Source organism: Bos grunniens, chromosome 4 (assembly GCF_055505025.1).
Source record: "Bos grunniens cultivar Pamir isolate PY7600 chromosome 4, Bosgru_T2T1.0, whole genome shotgun sequence".
Classification (NCBI taxonomy): domain Eukaryota; kingdom Metazoa; phylum Chordata; class Mammalia; order Artiodactyla; family Bovidae; genus Bos; species Bos grunniens.
This window is the reverse complement of record NC_141168.1, coordinates 18,880,781-18,896,897: the sequence shown is the minus strand read 5'-3', so window position 1 is coordinate 18,896,897 and position 16,117 is coordinate 18,880,781. Positions and strand designations below refer to the sequence as shown.

General features: G+C 41.6%; 1 protein-coding gene across 20 annotated transcripts in view; it reads right to left on the bottom strand.

Moving 5' to 3' along the window:
* The window catches only part of DGKI (diacylglycerol kinase iota), a 512,936-nt gene that overhangs the window by 258,016 nt on the left and 238,803 nt on the right, over positions 1–16,117 (bottom strand). For all 20 annotated transcript variants that reach the window (XM_086395389.1, XM_086395393.1, XM_086395391.1 and 17 more), the window contains one exon: positions 12,982–13,047. In XM_086395389.1, coding sequence (XP_086251515.1) covers positions 12,982–13,047 — 66 coding nt within the window. The remainder of the gene's footprint in view (positions 1–12,981; positions 13,048–16,117) is intronic.

The window sequence follows — 16,117 nt, the reverse complement described above, 5'->3', positions numbered from 1 at the left end:
TTAGCTCATCTCTCTACTGACTATTGGCCTTCTGACTTCAGGGAGAAACAGATCCAGTCCAGTGTGGCCCTAACAGCCTGGCTGATAGCAGAAAGCCACCAGGCCAGCCACAACTGGGGCGCTGGGTACTGTGTTTATGTAGAGTTGTGGTGGGTCCCTTGGAAATGAGCCTAGTGGCAATTTGCTCTCTGTTTCAGACTCTAGTCTGGCATAGTCACAGTGGCCATGGCTTCAGGGTTACTATCTAACAGAAAGACCTAAGTAGAACACCCTGGCAATGCCAAAGAATGCTCAAACTACCACACAATTGCACTCATCTCACACACTAGTAAAGTAATGCTCAATATTCTCCAAGCCAGGCTTCAATAATACCTGAACCTGGAACTTCCAGATGTTCAAGCTGGTTTTAGAAAAGGCAGAGGAGCCAGAGATCAAATTGCCAACATCTGCTGGATCATCAAAAAAGCAAGGGAGTTCCAGAAAAACATCTACTTCTGCTTTAGCAACTATGCCAAAGCCTTTGACTATGTGGATTACAATAAACTGTGGAAAATTCTGAAAGAGATAGGAATACCAGACCATTTGACCTGCCTCTTGAGAAATCTGTATGCAGGTCAGGAAGCAACAGTTAGAACTGGACATGGAACAACAGACTGGTTCCAAATAGGGAAAGGAGTACATCAAGGCTGTATATTGTCACCCTGTTTATTTAACTTATACACAGAGTAAATCATGAGAAACTCTGGGCTGGAGGAAGCACAAGCTGGAATCAAGATTGCCGGGAGAAATATCAATAACCTCAGACACACAGATGATACCACCCTTATGGCAGAAGGTGAAGAACTAAAGAGTCTCTTGATGAAAGTGAATGAAGAGAGTGAAAAAGTTGGCTTAAAACTCAACATTCAGAAAACAAAGATATTGGCATCCGGTCCCATCACTTCATGGCAATTAGATGGAGAAACAGTGGAAACAGCGGCAGACTTTATTTTAGGGGGCTCCGAAATGACTGCAGATGGTGACTGCAGCCATGAAATTAAAAGACGCTTACTCCTTGGGAGAAAGGTTATGACCAACCTAGACAGCATGTTAAAAAGCAGAGACGTTACTTTGCCACAAAGGTCCATCTAGTCAAAGCTATGACTTTTCCAGTAGTCATGTATGGATGTGAGAGTTGGACTATAAAGAAAGCTGAGTGCCAAAAATTGGTGCTTTTGAACTAGGTGTTGGAAAAGACTCTTGAGAGTCCCTTAGACTGCAAGGAGATCAAACCAGTCAATCCTAAAGGAAATCAGTCCTGAATATTCATTGGAAGGACTGATGCTGAAGGTGAAACTCCAATACTTTGGCCACCTGATGCAAAGAGCTTATTTATTTGTAAAGACCCTGGTGCTGGGAACGATTGAAGGCAGGAGGAGAAGGGGACAACAGAGGATGAGATGGTTGGATAGCATCACCGACTCAGTGGACATGGGTTTGAGTAAACTCTGGAAGCTGGTCATGGACAGGGAGGCCTGGCGTGCTGCAGTCCATGGGGTCGCAAAGAGTCAGACACGACTGAGTGACTGAAAACTGAGAACACCCTGGAGCCTCCATGACCCCACAGGCAGGTTTTGGCTGGGATCTCAGCACAGCAAGAAAAGGCAGATTCCTACTTACCTATTTATAAATGCTGGCCCAAATCTGATATTATGATACCGATAGATGCCCTAGCTGAATTTCAATTGACTCTGATTGTTAAGGGCTACTTCATTCATCACTATCTACAAGGAAAACAGGGGTGTGAGGTCAGATGTGCTGGAGCTAACTTCAGAATTATAAATGCCAAGAACCTTGAGGGATAGAGTTGAGTTTTTTAGAATAAAGTTTAAACATCATGTATTCTGAGCAGCTAGAACTTTGTTGCCTCTTTTTCTTGCGCACCCAAGGGCATACACCAAATAGCACTCAGTTCTATAGCCTTGGCTGAAACCAGGAAAGAGAGTTTTACTTGAAACAAACTTTCTTATTGTTTATGTATCTAACTGAGATTTGGGTGAGGGAATTTCCTGACTATAGTTCCAGTCCCTGTATGATTTGATTCAACCCAAGAGATACTGCTCTTGCCTCCAAAACTTTAACCACTGACAGCAAAATAAACCTCGCCATGTCCACTTGCGTATTCAAGACTCACAAAGTATTACAAAAGCAAACCCAAGGGAATTATTTAAGGCTGAATCAATATCCATCTTAGCACTCCACTCCAGTACTCTTGCCTGGAAAATCCCATGGATGGAGGAGCCTGGTAGGCTGCAGTCCATGAGGTCGCTAAGAGTCGGACACGACTGAGCGACTTCACTTTCACTTTTCATGTATTGGAGAAGGAAATGGCAATCCACTCCAGTGTTCTTGCCTGGAGAATCCCAGGGACAGAGGAGCCTGGTGGCAGGCCGTCTTTGGGGTCGCACAGAGTTGAACACGACTGAAGTGACTTAGCAGCAGCAGCAGCAGCAGCAGCAGCAACACAGAGTACCTCATTTTTGCTCAAATATTCCCTTTCATTTTTGAAAAATGTATATCCTCTTTTACGCATATTATGTTTAGTATCTAATAAAATGATCATCCTAAGTTTAATTAGATGCAAAGTTCATTATTACTAGAAAAACAAAATTGAAAATTTACCATGTTTTAATTAAAAATTTAAAATGAAACTATTATAGCACTCTTGTAAACTTATCCAGTGGGATAGAAGTACTATAGCGATTTGATACAATATGGAAGGAAATTTTTCTTGGAAATTGGAGCAGATCTCAAACTGGCTGTGCCATTCCCATGTAACTGCTTTTAACCAGCGGAAGCTGACAGCCAGTGATGACGTTCAGCGTTTCACCAGCTGAAGCTAAGTAACTGAGACTTTTGAGTGACCCAGGTATAGACCCACACCAACCAACCTAAGTGAAAACTTTTTTCTAACCAAGAAAAACTGACATTTGACCTTTGAGTGACCCACAGGCAAACTCACACCAACCTCACTGAAAACTTCTTTCTGACTAATAAAACATGGAACCTATTTAACTGATGATCTACAGACTTACAAATTGTCCTGTACAGAGCTTAACCTTCAATAGTTAATTAGCAAAGTCTTCATGAACCGGTCTCTTTCCTCATAAGTGCAAATTGTTAACTTCCTCCCGTCAACAAACTATTCAGCCCAATTTTCCATGAACAGGTACACCCTTGCCTGGCAATGCGAATCACTGGATATTAGACTAGTTTTATAATATGCCTTTTCCTTGGCTTTATCATAGTGTAAAAATGGTACCGTTAATGTTGTAGTTTATGCAAGATTAGGGTTTATTTAATCATAAAAATCTAATTTACTTGAGCATCCTAAAGCCTCCTATACTGATTTTACTGGTTTTAATTCACACATTTCATAAACAGTCAAGATTTTCAAAATGTAGACATAAATTGAAGTAAAACTGAGTTAAAATAAATAACAGCTTTATAAACTGAATTACAGTAACCAATTTTTCTAATTTCTGACAGTGCTGCAAATTATATGAATCTACAGTTACTTTATTAAGATTATCTTTGAAAAATCGAAATTTTTGTTCACTGGGTTTAACTATGTGGCAGTAAGAGCTCTGAAAATTTATGTCCTTATTGGTCATAATAAACTCTCACTCAAGGGTAATCATTGATTCATGTACAAAGACTGACATTTATTATTCCTTGATAGAGCCTTTATGTCCCTCCCCTTTTTTTTTTGTAATTACAATTCATTAATCAGAGCCAGTCTTCTTATTCTCAGATAGTTTCTGCTTTTTCTATTAATTTATCCAAAGGCCCTTGCTGTTAATACAAGCTACAGGTCAAAAATTGAGTATCCGGACCAGGAGTGGAGGTGGGGTGGGAGGAGCAGAATTTAGAGCACAGGATTCTCAACACAATCCTGTTACCACAAACTTGTAAGAGTGTATGAAGTGCCTAAGGCATGATGTCCAGAATATTTTCATCAGATGCAGATATTTCATGGAAGCAGGAGGTTTAACCTTATAATTAAAGTATAATTGAAATTAAGCCTAGAACAATGGGCACAGATCTACATTTCAGTTTACACGTTAACTATTCTGTGTTCATATTTTTATGACCACTCTGATTCTAGGATAAAAATGCTTGATACATGGCCAAAACTGCATACAAAATGGTAACTGTTAGTTTTATGTCTTTGTCCTAGAATACCAGGGAAGTTCCTTGTATGAAAATATTTATCTAATGGTACAACTAGCTACAATTAAAATAATAATGGTCTTCCATGAAAATTAATGTCCATCTCCGCCCCATAACTGATAACCTTCCCAATAAAAATTATAACTTTAATGTTGATAATATTCACCAAAGTGAAAGTCGCTTAGTCGTGTCAGACTCTTTGCGACCCCATGGACTATTACAGTCCATGGAATTCTCCAGGTCAGAATACTGGAGTGGGTAGCCTTTCCCTTCTCCAGGGAATCATCCCAACCCAGGGATCTAACCCAGGTCTCCCACACTGCACACAGATTCTTTACCAGCTGAGCCACAAGGGAAGCTTGATAATATTCACCAAGCAGGTCGTTTTTCGGAAAATTTGTTTTTAACCAAAACTACGTTTTTTAAAAGACAGGACTGATGTTATCGCAGTTACCAACTACAAATCACTACATATATTCTGAGAAGTTCTATAGTCTATAATCTTGCTGACAGTATGACATTCCAGGACATAACTGGCTATAGTCTCTACCCTTAACTAATGGAGGAAAATGCTATTCTGCTGGTAAAACTAATTACACTTTCTTTTGGTGCAAAATTAGACTTTTTCTGTAACAGCTCCCAGACAACTGAGAAAGATACTGACAAAACTGCTGAAATTATTTAGATTGTGCTCCTTCTGGTTTCATGAATTTATGACAAAGGAATACCACCATATAATGCATGCTTTAGAGAAATAAAAGATCCTGCTACCTAGAAACAGCTTTGACTTCACTTTGGGATTTTAATAGTAAACTGATGGGTTTTCCAGCTGTCTCTGATATAGCAACTCTAGCAGGCCTACTTCTGTGAGATTTTGATTTCTACTTCCTCTATCACAGCAATTCTGGTATCTCTACCTCACTTAACATGGTTTTTTTTTTTTTTTTTTTTTACTAATACTTATAGTATTATTATAGCAAAAAAATACAAATTAGAATCAGTCAAAGGAGAGATATATAGGTCAATATCTAGAAGGTTTTGAAACATAAATATCCACTGTCCTCTCTCTGTGCAGTCAGGATATGTAACCATCATGTCATTCTTGAAAAAAATTTTTTAATTGGAGGATAGATTTGTTGCTGTTGCTGCTGTTTAAGTTTCAAATGCCATTCTAGAGTTAGATCTACTCAATCCACTCTTCTTGCTAGTATCTAAGATGACCTAATAATCTTTTCACACCAATATACCCAGTCTGGATTGTGCAGTGGCTGCTCAGAGAGAAAAAGGAATATATCTCGAAAAATCTAGCTGTAGGACCTAACCAATATATACCAACAGGAAAAGGAAAGTGTGCATTGGGCTGGGTCCTGGGCGGGCAGGACTTAATGTTGAATAAAAGAGGGTTTCTCAATGTGGGAGCATTCTACAACAAAGAATTTAACACATTATCAGGACCCCCAGACTATAGCACTAACACTAGGATGCTAAAATCAATACTAGAATGGGGTCTGAAAACTTGAGTGAAAAATGAGTGTTCAGTGAAGGAGCAATGCCAGAATTGCTGTGACAGAGGAAGAAGGAATCAAAATCATACAGAAATAGGCAAATTAGAGTTGCCATGGCATTCCAGGGACAGGTGAATAGAGTTCTATATGCTCCTTGTGGTTTCTCTTCTGCTCATGCATTTTAAAGATTCTCTCTATTAAACACATCAAATTACATAATTTGAGTGTGAGATCTCTTTCCTTCCTGGACCCTAAAAGAAAGTGAAAACGTTAGTCGCTTAGTTGTGTTTGACTCTGTAACCCCTTGGACAGTAGCCCGCCAGGCTCCTCTATCCATGGGATTTTCCAGGCAAAAATACTGGAGTGGGTAGACATTCCCTTTTCCAGGGGATCGTCCAAACCACGGAAATGAAACCAGGTCTCCTGCATTTCAGGCAGATTCTCCATGGTTTGAGCTACCAGGGAAGCCTAGACCCTGACTCTTACACAATGTAGGATTACGAATGAAAACAATGTAAACTCAAGCGGTAATCATAAACATGCAGCCTGGTGGTGAGTGAGTGGTAAAGCAACTGAACCACAAGCAGTCTCATTTGCTATTCATTATATGCCACACACACTCAAACACATTCAAGGATCGCAAGAAAATTAGTCCAAATATTTACTGTTAATTTTTAAAAAGCAGAAAGTGAAACTACAAACACTCTTAGCTATAAACACTTACTAATAAGCCCAAATGTTTTTAAACCATCAGTTTAAAAATTTGGTTTTGGTAAGTGAATATATTTATTACCCCATCCGAATGGATAAACTATGGAATAATCTGCATAGAAGCGTGTGTGTGGCAGGGGGGAGGGGTGGCAGGGGGGAATGGTTTAGAAATCTCTGGATATGTAAGAATGTACAGCCAACCATACTGATGAAAACTATGCATAGCACAAAAAATCTGAAATGAACCTTCAACCACCTAGTCTGCAAATGGAAAGAGAGTCACTAGGTTTCTTCTAATCCAGGGGATAAACCAGGCTCCAAAGAAGGGTTATTTATTATCCAGCAAGGAGACGGATTTAAGACCACCCCATGCCACAATTGCTTGAGCCTGTGAGAATCCATAAGCAGCTGTATTATAAACACAGGAGATGAATATAACAGTACAGTATTATAGGAACTTTATGTGAAGAGCTGGGACCAAAGACTTCCCCACAGACAGCTGTGATGAGAAGCGCCCTGTGAGCACTCCTATGCCTGGGGACACTGGCCGGGAAGAGAGACATGGTCACAGCAACTCAGACTGCAGGGTGTCCAGTTCTTCCTCTGTGGTTGACCACGCCAACAGAAGGCAAGGCCAGAAAGGGGCGTGTAATATGACGCTAGGGAATATTTGTCACAAGATATACAATGCTTATTGATTTTCTTTTAATAAAATTTCTCTATTATGGCTTGAAAACTGCTGAGGGGGTGCCAGCTACTAGGCTGTCCAGTGAAAGCAGTTTTTCCAAATCCTTCCTACTGTTCACATCTCCGACCTTAAAATTGGCTGTGCCTACCTGTTCATTCTCTCTTATGCATACACATGTGCACATTCTTATGGGAAAGTTATAGACAGTCTATACTTCACTAAGTAAGAGAAAATTCGTAATCCCGAGTGCAACACCAGGGCTTTCCTGGTGGCTCAGTCAGTAAAGAATTCGCCTGCAATGCAGGAGACAAAGATTCAATCCCTGGGTCGGGAAGATCCCCTGGCGTAGGAAATGGCAACCCATTCCAGTATTCTTGCCTGGGAAATCCCATGGACAGAAGAGCCCGGTGGCCTACAGTCTATGAGGTTGCAAAGAGTCGGATATGACTTAGTGACTAATCCACCACCACTAGGGCAACACTAGAAAGGGAAGGAGATGGACCCAATGAAGGAGGGTCATGTGAGGGCAAAGGGCTAACCTCTTTTTGTTTCCAGCTGTGGAAAAGGGCTGGTAAGCATCTTTCAACTCCCCCTCCCTCCTCCTCCTATTTTTACCTCTTCCCCTCCCCCCTTTTTTCCTCCTCCCCCTTTTATTCTATTTTGTCTGCTCTTAATCTATTTTCTAGCCTGGAAAGATTCCAGGCTAGAAAGGAACCATCTGGAAGTCACTGTGTTGAACTGCAGGAGATATTACCAGTTATAATGGAAGAAGGGGCATACCCTTGAGGCTAAAGAATGTAGCCTTCCAAAGCAGAGCTTGGTGACCAATGGCTGCAGCATATTTTCTTTCCAGGCACTGGGCAAACAACAAAATTAATCAAACTTTTTTCCCAGTCTCACCCTCCACACAACCTAGGTGGCCAAAACTTCCCTGCCTCCCTCTATTGTCAAAAATGCATACTGGTCAGCTCATCCCAGTGCTTGACCCAAAGGAGTCACATGAATAAATACACTTATTAGAAATGAGTTGATGAGGACTATAATTTCCCAAATTATCTTCCACTCTACCAAATCAAAACATCCTTTATTGAGACCAGCTTCTTGTTGTTGACCAGTCACTCAGTAGTGTCCAGCTCTTTGAGACTCCATGGACTGCAGCATGCCAGGCCTCCCTGTCTTTCATCATCTCTTGAAGTTTGCCCAAGTTCACGTCCATTGCATCAGTGATGCAATCAAACCATCTCATCCACTGACACCCTTTCTTCTCCTCCTGCTCTCAATCTTTCCCAGCATCAGGGACTTTTCCAAAGAGTTGACTATTCACATCAGATGACCAAAATACTGGAGCTTCAGCTTCAGCATCAGTCCTCCCAACAAGTATGCAGGATTGATTTCCCTTAAGATGGAGAAACAGTAGAAACAGTGGCAGACTTTATTTTTTGGGGCTCCAAAATCACTGCAGATGGTGACTGCAGCCATGAAATTAAAAGACACTTACTCCTTGGAAGGAAAGTTATAGCCAACCTAGACAGCATATTCAAAAACAGAGACATTACTTTGCCAACAAAGGTCCATCTAGTCAAGGCTATGGTTTTTCTAGTGGTCATGTATGGATGTGAGTTGGACTGTGAAGAAAGCTGAGCGCCAAAGAATTGATGCTTTTGAACTGTGGTGTTGGAGAAGACTCTTGAGAGTCCCTTGGACTGCAAGGAAATCCAACCAGTTCATCGTAAAGGAGATCAGTCCTGGGTGTTCTTTGGAAGGACTGTTACTAAAGCTGAAACTCCAATACTTTGGCCACCTGATGTGAAGAGTTGAATCATTGGAAAAGACTCTGATGCTGAGAGGGATTGAAGGCAGGAGGAGAAGGGGACAACAGAGGATGAGATGGCTGGATGGCATCACTGACTTGATGGACGTGAGTTTGAGTGAACTCCGGGAATTGGTGATGGACAGGGAGGCCTGGCATGCTGCAATTCATGGGATTGCAAAGAGTCAGACACAACTGAGCGACTAAACTGAACTGAAGATAGACTGGTTTGATCTCCTGGCAACCAAAGGACTCTCAGGAGTCTTTTCCAACACCACAATTCAAAGGCATTAATTCTTTGGTGCTCTGCCTTCTTTAAGGTCCAGCTCTCAGAATGACACATGAGTAGTGGCAAGACCATAGCCTTGATTATAGGGACTTTTTCAGCAGAGTAATGTCTCTGCTTTTAACACACTGTCTAGGTTTGTCATAGCTTTCCTGCCAAGAAGCAATCATCTGATTTCATGGTTGAAGCCATCATCCACAGTGATTTTAGAGCCCAAGAAGAGGAAATCTGTCACTATGTCACCTTTTCTCCTTCCATTTCCACGAAGTAATGGGGTTGGATGCCATGATCTTAGTTTTGTTTAATATTTAGTTTTAAGCCAGCTCTTTAACACTCCTCCTTCACCCTCATCAAGAGGCTCTTTAGTTCCTCTTTGCTTTCTGCCATTAGGGTAGCATCAACAGCATATCTGAGGTTGTTGATGTTTCTCCCGCCTATCTTGATTCCAGCTTGCAACTCATCCAGCCCCGCATTTCTCATGATGTGCTCAGCATATAGATTAAACAAACAGGGTGACAGCAGACAGCCCTGTCATACTCCTTTCTCAATCTTGAAGCAATCAGTTGTTCCATATAGGGATCTAATTGTTGCTTCTTGAACCACCTACAGGCTTTTTGGGAGACAGGTAAGGTAGTCTGGTATTCCCAACTCTCTAAGGGCTTTCCACAGTTTGTCATGATCCACACAGTCAAAAGCTTTAGTGTAGTTGATGAAACTGAGATAGATGTTTTTCTGGAACTCCCTTGCTTTCTATATAATCCAGTAAAATGTTGGCAATTTGATCTCTGGTTCCTCTTCCTTTTCTAAACCCAGCCTGGACATCTGGAGTTCTTGGTTCACATAATGCTGAAGCCTAGCATGCAAGATTTTAAGCATGACCTTACTAGCAAAGAAATAGAGGGAAACAATAGAATTGGAAAGACTAGAGATCTCTTAAAGAAAATCTGAGATACCAAGGAAATATTCCATGCAAAGACTGGCACAATAAGGGACAGAAATGGTAGGGACCTAACTAAAGCAAAAGATATTAAGAAAAAGTGGCAAGAATACACAGAAGAATTATACAAAAAAGATCTTCAGGACCCAGATAATCACACTGGTGTGATCACTCACCTAGAGCCAGATATCCTGGAATGCAAAGTCAAGTGGGCCTTAGGAAGCATCACTACGAACAAAGCTAGTGGAGGTGATAGAATTCCAGTTGAGCTATTTCAGATCCTAAAAGATGATACTGTGAAAGTGTTGCACTCAATATGAATGCAAATTTGGAAAACTCAACAGTGGCCACAGGACTGGAAAAGGTCAGTTTTCATTCCAATTCCAAAGAAAGGCAATGCCAAAGAATGCTCAAACTACCTCACAATTGCACTCATCTCACACACTAGCAAGTAATGCTCAAAATTCTCCAAGCCAGGCTTCAACAGTGTGTGAACCATGAACTTCCAGATGCTCTAGTTGGATTTAGAAAAGGCAAAAGAACCAGAGATCAAACTGCCAACACGCAGTGGAATATCAAAAAACCAAGAGAGTTCCAGAAAAACATCTACTTTGGCTTTATTGACTACACCAAAGCCTTTGACTCTGTGGATCACAACAAACTGTGGAAAATGCTTAAAGAGATGGGAATACCTGACCACCTGATCTGCCTCCTGAGAAATCTGTATGCAGGTCAAGAAGCAACAGTTAGAACCAGACATGGAACAAAGGACTGGTTCCAAATAGGGAAAGGAGTACATCAAGGCTATATATTGTCACCCTGGCTATTTTAACTTATATGCAGAGTACATCATGCAAAAAGCTGGGCTGGATGAAGCACAAGCTGGAATCAAGATTGCCAGGAGAAATATCAATAACCTCAGATAGGCAGATGACACCACTCTTATGGCAGAAAGCAAAGAAGACCTAAACAACCTCTTGATGAAAGTGAAAGAGGAGAGTGAAAAAGTTGGCTTAAAACTCAACATTCAGAAAACTAAGGTCATGGCATCTGGTCCCATCACTTCATGGCAAATAGATGGGAAACAATGGAGACAGTGACAAGACTTTATTTTTTTTGGGGGGGGGCCTCCAAAATCACTGCAGATGGTGACAGCAGCCATGAAATTAAAAGACACTTGCTCCTTGGAAGAAAAGCTATGATCAACATAGATAACACATTAAGCACAGACATTACTTTGCCAACAAAGGTCCATCTAGTCAAAGCTATGGTTTTTCCAGTAGTCGTGTAAGGATGTGAGAGCCAGATTATAAAGAAAGCCGAGCACCGAAGAATTGATGCTTTTGAACTGTGGTGTTGGAGAAGACTCTTGAGAGTTCCTTGGATGGCAAGGAGATACAACCAGTCCATCCTAAAAGAAATCAGTCCTGAATATTCATTGGAAGGACTGATGCTGAAGCTGAAACTCCAATATTTTGGACACCTGATGTGAAGGACTGACTCATTGGAAAAGACTCTGATGATGGGAAAGATTGAGGGCAGAAGGAGAAGGGGATGACAGAGGATGAGACGGTTGGATGGCATCACTGACTCAATGGACATGAGTTTGAGCAAGCTCTGGGAGTTGGTGATGGACAGGGAGGCCTGGTGTGCTGCAGTCCATGGGGTTGCAAAGAGTCAGACACAACTGAATGAATGAACTGAACTAAACTATTAGCATGGGAAATGAGTGCAACTGTCCAATGGTTAGCACATTCTTTAGTACTCCCGTTCTTGGGAATTGGGATGAGGAATGACCTTTTCCAGTCTACAACCACTGTTGGGTCTTCCAGATTTGCTGACATATTGAATGCAACACCTTGATGTCATTCTCCTTTAGGGTTTTGAACAGTTCTACTGGAATTTCATCGTATGCACTAACTATTAACAGCAATGCTTCCTAAGGCCCACTTGACTTCACACTCCAGAATGTCTTTCTGTGGGTGAATGACCACTCAGCTGTAGCAATCCAATTCATTAAGATCTTTTTTGTACAATTCTTCAGTGTATTCTCATCATCTCCTCTTGATCCCTTCAGCATCTACTAGGGCTCTACCATTTCTGTCCTTTATTGTGCCTATCTTTGGGTGAAATCTTCAAAACAAAATGAAGCAGGGCAAAGGCTAACTGAATTCTGCCACGAGAATGCACTGGTCATAGCTAACACCCTTTTTCAACAACTCAAGAGACGACTTTACACATGGACATCATCAAATGGTCAATACCGAAATCAAACTTATTACATTCCTTGTAGCTGAAGATGGAGAAGCTGTATACAGTTGGCAAAAACAAGACCTGGCGCTGACTGTGGCTCTGATCACCAGCTTTTCATAGCAAAATTCAGGCTTAAATGAAAGAAAAGGGGGGAACCACCAGGCACAACTGAAATCAAATCCTCTATGAAAATGCAGTAGAAGTAATGACTGCTGCTGCTGCTGCGTTGCTTCTGTTGTGTCCGACTCTGCTCGACCCCATAGACGGCAGCCCACCAGGCTCCCCTGTCCCTGGGATTCTCCAGGAAAGAACACTGGAGTGGGTTGCCATTCCCTTCTCCAGGGGATCTTCCTACCCCAGGGACTGAACCCGGTTCTCACGCATTGCAGGCAGACACTTTACCATCTGAGCCACGAGGGAAGCCCACCTTAAGGGAAGGAGGCCTAAAGGAAGGAGGCCTTCGGAAGGGAAGTGACGTACTGAGCCCTGGATTCAGGTGATGGGACTCATGGACCTCAGGTGCTTGCCAAGGCCTGCGCACCCTCCTGCGACGCACGGCCACGCAGGGCAACGCCTTACCTTACCGCACTGCTTACACTTTCCTTCCTGCCGACGCCTGTGCACCCAGTGGTGACGCACAAAGTTCTGTGGGAAAACAAAAGTAAACGAATACGTTTCAATCTGCAAACTCCAGAACTCTTTTTTTTTAAGTGTTTTAAGAGTAGAGATTTCCATGAACCATCATTTAAGCCCATCTTAGCACAAAAACAAGTATGTGCCTCTGTGATCTGTTTAACAATAAACACGAATCCACTTGGGAAAACGAAGCTAAGTCTCCATCTTTGGTGATCTTTCATGTTTGCAGAAACCATCAGTCATGCCTTCTCTCTGCAGCTTCCTGGTGACAAATGCCTGTAATGAATTCCTGGTACTCTGCTTTCTTCTTAGTAAAAACATGGTTAGGTTTGTGACCTTGGGCTGGGAGGTAACTGAGGCGGGTAAGAAATATTCTTAAAGAAAGGAGGTGAAGGAGAGAAGGACAAAGACATCCATTTTAGAAAACAAATGTGTATTTAATGCTTTATAAGTGCCAGGCAAGCATCATACTCAACATTTGTGTTAGGAAGAATTTTAAAGAAATCAAATTCTCAGAAAGAAATAGATCTCATGATTTGAGAGTTTGTTTGTTTTTTAACCAGTGAAAGTAAAGGAAGAGAAACGCTGAAGAAAACTGATGACAAAGACAAGAGACATGGGCATATCGTGAAATTCTGTAATGAGGTTGTCCTTAGGTATTCTGAATGGGATCAGTTTCCAAGGTCTATCCTGGGCTTGTTTGTGTGTGTGCTTAGTCGCTTAGTTGTGTCCAATTCTTTTGTGACCCCATGGACTGCAGCCTACCAGGCTCCTCCGTCCATGGGGTTTTCCAGGCAAGAGTACTGGAGTGGGGTGCCATTGCCTTCTCTGCTTAGTAGCTTAGTTGTGTCCAATTCTTTTGTGACCCCAGGGGCTATAGCCCCCCAGGCTCCTCTGTCCATGGGATTCTCCAGGCAAGAATACTAGAATGGGTTGCTGTTTCCTTCTCCAGGGCAGCTTCTCAACACAGGGATCCAACCCATGTCTCCTGCATCTCCTGCCCTGGCAGGTGAGTTCTTTACCACTGCACCACCTGGGAACCCCCATTCTTGGCTTGTGCTGTAGGAAACATGGAAGGTCCTTTTCCTTCTAAATAGATAATCACTCGAGAAGCACATGTCACCCAGCTGTTGGGATGCTTTATAAGAGAGAAAGTGGTCTTCAGGCCTAATGCTACAGGTAAACCCTAGTAACCTACACACAATTCATCTCTCTTAGGCCAATTCACCTAAAATACTTGTTAATGTTTTTATCCTGTCCTTTTCTAAGAACACATACTTTACCTGAAATTAACATTTGTATTGTCAGCCCACAGTCTATGTTTTCCCTTTAAAGTAGGCCCTCTAATGTATATTCAATTGCAAATACTTGCTGCTGCTGCTGCTGCTAAGTCGCTTCAGTCGTGTCCGACTCTGTGAGACCCCAGAGATGGCAGCCCACCAGGCTCCCCCGTCCCTGGGATTCTCCAGGCAAGAGTACTGGAATGGGTTGCCATTTCCTTCTCCAATGCATGAAAGTGAAAAGTGAAAGTGAAGTCGCTCAGTCGTGTCCGACTCTTCGCAACCCCATGGACTGCAGCCTACCAGGCTCCTCCGCCCATGGGATTTTCCAGGCACGAGTACTGGAGTGGGGTGCCATCGCCTTCTCCGTGCAAATACTTACCTAATGCCTACTATCCAGGCATTGTTCAAAGTAAGGAGGGACACAGAAAACATCAATGTCAGGAAAAAAAATGTTAAGACATGAAATTCAGAGTGACAAAGATACCTCTAACAAGCATTAGCATTATCAATTCCAAATTGTCACATCTATTTCTCTTCATTATGTCAAACCAATTTAAATTAAAACTTAACAAAGATCCTGGAGGAACAATGGTCTTTTAACTATAATAAGATATAAAGAAGTATAATGGTCCTACTAATTAGTCTAGTTTTTGTCTTGCTTTTTCTACTGTGGCAGTTTAATAAAATAAGGACACAATTCTTACACTGTTCTCAGAAAGAATCTAATAATAATAGTTAACATTTCTTGAGTATTATCTCTGTGTCAGGCACTTTTTAAAATGCCTTAAAATACATATCTAATACCATACACAAAAATAAGCTCAAAATGGATTAAAGATCTAAATGTAAGACCTGAAAACTATAAAATTCTTAGAGGAAAACATAGGCAGAACACTGTCTGACATAAACCACAGCAAGATCCTCCATGACCCACCTCTCAGCGTAATGGAAACAAAAACAAAATAAACAGATGGGGCCTAATTAACCTTAAAAGCTTTTGCACAATGAAGGAAACAATAAACAAGGGAAAAGGCAGTCTTTAGAATGGGAGAAAATAATAGCAAAAGAAACAACTGACAAAGAATGAATCTCCAAAATACATAAGCAGCTCACACAGCTCAACACCAGAAAAACGAACAACCCAATCAAAAAGCGGGCCAAAGAATTAAACAGATGTTTCTCCATAGAAGACATACGGATGGCTAATACACACATGAAAAGACGCTCAACGTCACTCATTATCAGAGAAATGCAAATCAAAACCACAATGAGTACCATCTCAAGGCGGTCAGAATAGCCGCCATCAAAACGTCTACAAACAATAAATGCTGGAGAGGGTGTGGAGAAAAGGGAACCCTCTTACACTGTTGGTGGGAATGCAAACTGTTGCCACCATGGAGAATAGTGTGGAGATTCCTTAAAAAACTGGGAACAGAATTGCCATACCACCCGGCAATGCCACTGCTGGGCATACACACCAAAGAAACCAGAATTGAAAGAGACACACATACCCCAGTGTTAATTGCAGCACTGTTTACAATAGCTAGGACATGGAAGCAACCTAGATGTCCACTGGCAGACAAAAGGATAAGGAGGTTGTGGTACATATGTACAATGGAATATTACTCAGCTATAAAAAGGAACACATTTGAGTCAGTTCTTATGAGATGGATAAAACTGGAGTCTATTACACAGAGTGAAGTAAGCCAGAAAGAGAAACACCAATAGAGTATATTAACACATATATGGAATTTAGGAAGACGGCAATGATGATCTTATATGTAAGACAGTAAAAG